This window comes from the organism of the source record quoted next, unplaced genomic scaffold (assembly GCF_019419815.1).
Source record: "Pyrus x bretschneideri cultivar Hongxiangsu unplaced genomic scaffold, Pyrus_bretschneideri_v1 Contig22, whole genome shotgun sequence".
NCBI classification, from domain to species: Eukaryota; Viridiplantae; Streptophyta; class Magnoliopsida; order Rosales; family Rosaceae; genus Pyrus; species Pyrus x bretschneideri.
In genome coordinates this window covers 2,030,020-2,037,097 of record NW_025999524.1, presented here as the reverse complement: position 1 = coordinate 2,037,097, position 7,078 = coordinate 2,030,020, and the positions used below count along the sequence as shown (strand labels likewise).

Here is a 7,078-nt window from a genome sequence, read left to right as displayed (position 1 = left end):
TTTTCACCAAAGGCTTACAGAGTCCCAATTTTTTGTAAAACATTGTCATAGTCTGGGTTTGGGATCTTCCAGTCTTTGTTTCAGATCAGTTTTATATATTTACAAGTTACTTCCATGCCATGCAAAGGACAAGCAAAACAAGAAGAGACAGAGATACGATGGTTTAAACAACATTGCTGCTGTCAAAATCTAATCCAACTAGGAAAAGGAAATCATCAACAGCATGTGTAAGATGGAGCACTGCTTTTCCAACCTAATACCATGCTCACCACTTCCACACTCAGCCGACTGACCACGATTCTGTACTGCTGAAGCAGGTCGGACTGCCCCATCCGCCCCATCCTCAGGTCGGTCTACATATCACTCTATCTTGGCATCCTTTTATTTGCTTAAGATGTAAAATATGAGAGCTTCCTTATTGAATCATCTGGTACTCAACTTTATATACTTGTAGTTATATACATACCGGTGTGGAAAAAACTAATGATGCTTCCCAGACCTTGTAGTCTCTTCCCTCCAGGCTTTTATTCCAATTTTGAGGTCCACTAGCAGGTTCGTAATGACCTGGTCCGATTTTTATGACAACCTTTTCATCAATGATGGCAGCATACACGTCTCTTTCTGCCTTGATGATTTTAACCTACAATGAAAAGTGAAAAATGAAATCGAAGCTTCGATGATATCTTGATCTTCCACAAAAGAATGAAAACAGAAATCTATTTTAACTTATATTTCCTTATAAGTCAGACCGACTTGATTAGTGATACTTACTCTACTCCGACAGTTGAGCTTGTTCCGGTTTCTGAGAGAGATCAGAGCAGCAATTTCAGATTGGTAGTGAGAGAAAATGTGGTCATAGAAAACTGTAGGTGTTCCTGGATGAGTCAAAATGTAAGCATATCCCTGCATTTCTTTTCCATTTGGAAACCTCCAATGACCCTTCAAAAGGAAAGAATAAAAGAATTTGTATCTTGATACTTCTAAATATTAATATGCTCGACTATAAAATAACAGAGAATTCAAGATCAAAACAGTTCAAACCTGAGTAGAACCAGTATCATGATTCTCTATGAAAGTGACAGCACGAGATGGCCACCATCCAAGAACCCCTGGAGGCTTACCCTTCTCATCTGATAATCGCCAATACTCGCACCTTTCCAGTGCCTGTACAAGTAATTCCATGTGAATAAAAGTAGCATCCGCCATACAAACATGGAAAGCAAAGTCATAGAAGTTTTACAGTTGGAATTAAAACTACAAAGATGCACACTTACTGCATGGAGAATCCCTTTTGTTGTGACATCAAATGCACCACAAGTTCCATTAGTAGCGTTGATCCAATCAACAATTCTCTGCCTGTGTGCATCTTGATTGCGATCCATTTGCCCGTATGTATAACTTAGGGAATCCCAAAACTCGCCTACAGCAAAGTAGGGCTCACTAGCATCAATGTAGTCCCTGACATAGCCACCCCAAAATCCTCTAACAAAATCGAGCCTCCATCCGTCGTACCCAATATCGTTCCTGTGACGGTCAGCCATACATTTATATCAACATAATAGAGAAACTTTCAACATAACATGCACCATAAGGGAGATTGCACTTCAATTGGATAACATACAACATGTCCACAATTTTTGCAAGGTACTGGTACGTCCACAAATTGATATTCCACGTCATAATGGGCATAAGAACATGTTAGGAATTAACCTTAGCCAGCATAACCATTCTCTGATATCCTTCCTCACAAAATCTTGTGAATGATCAATGTTTGGGGCTGCATGAAAACTATCTCCACTACTTTTGTTACCCCTTCCCTGTATAACAGAGAGAGAACATTTTCAAAAATCTTAAAAAATAGCTACATAAAACAATTTTCCCAAAAAACGTGTTAAGCAAACATTGGCATATAAACATTCGATATCACCTACATATACCATGCACACGTTACTCAAATAGAAAGACATCCTACATCACATTTGTTCTGTTTTTCTTTCAGTAACATAAGGAGATTACAGAGTGCTTTCCAAAATAATCACTCTATAATGAAATGAACAGACATAGGGAATTAGTGTTTTTAACTACACATGTGAGGGAACTCAAGAAAGACAGAAGATTATCTAAAGAACAGGTAACATGTTTCGCTAAAAAGTCCTAACATTATTATTATTATATTATCGAAACCAAATACTAATCTATGGTCATTGGTCACCATTTGGACTGTGCATGCACTATGTATGGGGTTGTGCAGCACCGTGTTTGGAGTTGCAACACTGGGCACCGTAGACATTCCACAAACGAAGTTTAAGTGTCTTTGGAAGTTTGTCACGTTACAACATCATAAACTACAACATCACATGCGCACATAAAATAAATTGCTGTATCACATGCTAACAAGTCCATGAACTACAGTTTTGCATGTACACATGAGCGCACATGAAATGTACTAAATAATAAATATCAATGACACTATCTTGAAATGAAATTCAGATGAGCACAAAAAGGTTAAATACCTGAAAATGTGGATCGTCTGCAACAACTGCACGATCATCCCAATTTAAACGACCACCAAATATATTCCAAACACCATTTTGATTCCGATAATGTGCACAACGGTGATTCAGAACAGCGTCTCCAAGAACTTTCATACCGATGTCATGGAATACCTTCACGGTCTCCTTCAGTTCGTCCATATTTCCGTATCTGAGAAGTGTGAGAAAGGAGCAATCACTACTTTTACATGATCCTCCCCATAGAGATACTAACTAGCATCTCTTAAATGAGAGTTCAGTATCGAAACTAAAAAATAAAAGTAACCCTCTGAACCAAGTAAGGAATTTTACCACAATAAATAATTAAGAATGAAACCTTTAAACTCAACAAATAATTGGTATGTTAATAAGTATGTGGAATGTGCATAAACCAAGAAAACAGAGGTCAGAGGTATGCCGAACTACTTTTTCATTTGCTCAAAAAAATTACAAAAAATAGGGGTGTGTGTGTGTGCGCATGTGGTGATTGGTGAACTGTGAAGACCATGACAAAAGTATTATGTAACATATGTTACCTGGAGTTCAGATTATATAAATCCCTGGGCATGTACCCTTCAGGTGAAACAGACTCTGTGGGAGGTGGAAACCAAATCACAGTGAAACCTAGTGAAGATAACTCTGCAGCTTTACTTTTGAGTTCCATGTACCATCTTCCAGATTTACTAGATTCCCAGTTAAAACCTTGGCACAATATTTCGAAACCTGTTCCTGTCCCTGAGCATATTTTGGCAGGGGCGACTTTCACATCTTCAGTTTCTGCAATGGTTTCCTCAGGTAAAGTCGGAACAGTAGTTCTGAAGATACTATACGCTTCAGCAGCCAATTTTTCTATTTCTTGAAGAATGGCTTCTTGTGCTTTTTTGGATCTTGTCCTTTGACTTCTATCAGAGAAAACGTCACTCACCAAGTTCCTCATTTCATTGATTAATCCATCGGCATATGCAGTATTTTCTTCTACTGCTTCTGTACTTCCGTCAGATACCTGAGCATCTTCAGATTGAATCTCTCTTTGTAAAACATTTGCGTTTTTTGAGCTTGAAAGGGGGATGTAGAAGTCATTTCCCACACATCTCAACCACGTACTTTCATTTAGTTTCAAAAGAAAAAGAAATCCTGCGAGTCCTTCTTCCAAAGTAAACAGTCCCCAGCATCCATTTCCACCCTCTTTTTGCTGCACACAAGAGTCCATGATAATAACAAAATTAATCAAGAAAATAATTCATTCTTGACAAGTTTAATAGAAAAATTCTTTAGTAAGCACAAAACAGATAATAAACCTTGCTTTTAAAGCTTTTCTAGAGAAGCAGAAAGAAAATGAAAGTATAATTAAGATTTACGATTATACAAATTACTGCGAGCATGAGGATGCTAATAGCCAGAACACATATGCATTCAACAGTTCTCTATCATGTATATCATGTACACCAAGTACGTATGCATTAAAAAATTTCTAATAAAATCCTCCTATAAGTTACAGAAGGAGTCTTGTCCAAGGAAACCGTTTCTCCTGAGGTTTGGGAATTAATATTGTAAATAATTATGATTGTATTCCTGATTTGTAGAGATCCTTACTTGTTCGCTAAGCATACACGATTGGATAAATAGGCCTTTGTGCTATGAATAAAATAATCAAGATTACAATTTCTATATAGTATAGGCCTCTGATCATACACATGCTCGCAAAAACAATACCCTATCTCTCTACTGTTCAAAATCATGCTTCAACCAACACAGAGATATTTGTATGCGAGAAGAGTTAACTAAAACGAACAATGTAGCACCAGGTTCATGATCTTCAAAATTATTGGAAGTTGTACAATGGATCACTAAACTCTGATTTCCAGTTATTATGTTGTTCTGCAAAAGTATTAGAAATTGTTCCTTTCCCCAAAAATTCAAACAAAAATATAACAGTGATCCCATAACTACAATACAACATAATGATTTTATACAAAAGAAGTCAACAAACATTTGGTGTTTATACCACGAGAGAGAATGGTCAACTACAAAACTATAAATAAAATATAAAGAACAAGAGAGGAGAAGGAATAGAAAAGAAAAGAAAAGGACTTAGAAACCTGTAATCGAGTCCGCAAAGCCTTGTCCTTGAATACTACTGTTTCTGGTGGATGCGGGGCAGCTGGAATTTCCCATATTTTAGTATCATCTCTGCAAACTCCCCAGTGAACAACAGCATTATCAGGTAAATCTGTTTCCAAGTATAGTAGATTCTTAGCTGTCTCAGGGCACTTCCTAACAGAAACAGTTACTGAATTGTTTACAGAAATTTCTTTTGCAATTGGCAGTTCTTCATAGAATCCTTCTAGACACGTAGTTTTCTGTTGAGGGTGTCTGGATTCACTGCCGCTGCTGTCTTGATCTTTGGAATCTGATGATTCTGCTTTGACGAACACGTTGGATAGTTTACCCAAAACTCCTAGAATCAAATTGGACACAAGCAATTTTCAAATTTTCACTCAATTCAGGTTGGACAACTGTGGAGAAAAAGTGAAAATGAAAAACTAATCAACCATAACCCATCTCCTCCACAGCCAAAAGGAGTGCGTATTTGTGGGCTCTAGAATTTAGCCGCGACTGCAAGACAGACACTTGGCTTAACTGTTGACATTGGTTACATATGAATATAGACTCACACCAGCAAAACAAAACCTGTTTTGTATTCATTTAACTGCATCTAAGGATAAGTGGAAAAGGAATCATTTTTAAGAATGTATAGAAACATCGGAGTTCCACTCTTAAGCTGAATTAGGACAGTCTCCTTTTGGGCTTTTATTACACCATTTCTTCGAAGATCACAAATTGGTTCAGATTTAACAGTATTACAAACAAAATAAATCAAGCAAACCAGAGAATAGAGTGGCATTGACAACCTGGCCACATGCCGAAGCCCTTTGTTTCTCCAACTACATTGTCATCGTCTTGTGGGTAGGCGACAAGAGGCACTCTAAAGTCCCTCCTTCTGTGCTGATACCAAGCACCAGTTTCTTCATCCTGCAACACCAAAACACCCCAACAAGAGCAGACACTGAAGATGGCATAATAACATAATAGCCGGTATATATAACATAAGGGGCTTACTAGTTGAAAATCACAACCTTGAGAACAAAATTTATCGCTGCAATTGCGCTGTTGGGTTTAACATCAATCTTCACTTCATAAGATGTATCGCCTCCCACAGACGACAATGATTCCTTCAAGGGTGTCTCTATTGCATAGTCCTGAAAATCCTCATGTATATCAAATTCATTCCAACCAACAGCTCTGCAATCAAACTTAAGAACCCAAATACATACCTTGATGGGAACTGAACCAGCTGGTCTCATTTCACTAGGAGGCTGTTCCCATTCGCTGCACAATACAAACAAACATTTTAGAGAGAGAGAGAGAGAGAGAGAGTAATTGCAATCTACTATTAAAGTCCGAAGATTTTACCCATTAACATCGTCCACAAAAGAAACTCCCCAGTGAAGAACCCATTTTCCAGGAAGATCACAACCCACAGTCAGCACCCACTTCTTTTCATTCTTCCCATGATCTAATTTCACAACGATCTTTCCCTCCACCTACCATTTCAAAGAGGCCAAATCAGATAATTCAGAAGGAAATTTTGACTTTCTGTTTGGTCGCCGAGAAACTGTGCGAAACAAACGAGCACCAATCGAAGTTTCCAGCTTTGAAAACACTGTTCATCGAGAAATCACAGAGCTTGAAATTTGAGCTCAGTAATTGGGCTACAAATTCAAACAGCGTCGACAACCCACAATCAAAAGAAACAGCAAATTCAGAAATGGCGGAAAGAAAGCACAAACCACTTCCGTCCGCTTGAGAGGGAAGGTCTTCTTGTAGAAGGGATCGGCGGATTCGGAGGTCTCGACAGTGGCTGTATCGGTGGAGGCAGCTCTGACTCCGAGAGTGGGACCCCTCCTGGGAGTGGGAGGCTGGAAGTAACAGAAGCTGCGGCCGTTGGAGACTACTAGCTTCTTTGGAAAAGCAGTGAAAGAAGAGCTGAGCTTTAATGGATGATTCGACGGCGGACGGCGGTGTCTGGGTTTTTGTCGACGGTAGTGGTGGAGGTCCCGGAGGAGGGGCTCTATCCTAACCGTCGACATGGTATGAGCAACGGCCACTCAGGAGACCGAGAGCATGAAAGAAACGAATTTTATATGGAAAGAATGAAGAAGGTGGTGGTGGATCTCATTTATTTTTTATTCTATTTATTATCAACGGTATAAAAAGCTTGAGTACTTTTTTATTACCCAAAAGCCAAAAGCAGTTCACCAAAAAACAAAAAAAAGGAGGGCCAAAAGCAAGTCGACTACGTTTTCCAAAAAAAAAAAAAAAAAGAAGAAAGGCATGTCGACTGCAAAGCTTGCGTAATCTTGATGTAATCCACGAAGGTACGTCTTCAAAGCCTTTAATCAGAGAATCATCAGTATTTTAATTAATAAGTGTTTCAAATTCAAGACAATAGATCACATCTGACTTATAATTTTATCATCATTCTA

General features: G+C 38.4%; 1 protein-coding gene across 1 annotated transcript; it reads right to left on the bottom strand.

Annotated features, from left to right (window-relative positions):
* On the bottom strand, positions 1 to 6,762 carry LOC125477584 (alpha-amylase 3, chloroplastic-like). Its single transcript, XM_048584864.1, has 13 exons — positions 6,383 to 6,762; positions 6,006 to 6,136; positions 5,867 to 5,921; positions 5,669 to 5,791; positions 5,444 to 5,564; positions 4,631 to 4,989; positions 3,068 to 3,723; positions 2,514 to 2,703; positions 1,711 to 1,817; positions 1,275 to 1,524; positions 1,042 to 1,164; positions 772 to 939; positions 1 to 640 (listed from the first exon to the last, which is right to left on the bottom strand). Exons 1-13 carry the CDS (start codon positions 6,680 to 6,682, stop codon positions 455 to 457), a joined length of 2,769 nt encoding a protein of 922 aa, XP_048440821.1. The 5' UTR covers positions 6,683 to 6,762; the 3' UTR covers positions 1 to 454.
* Positions 6,763 to 7,078: the final 316 nt, after the last annotated feature.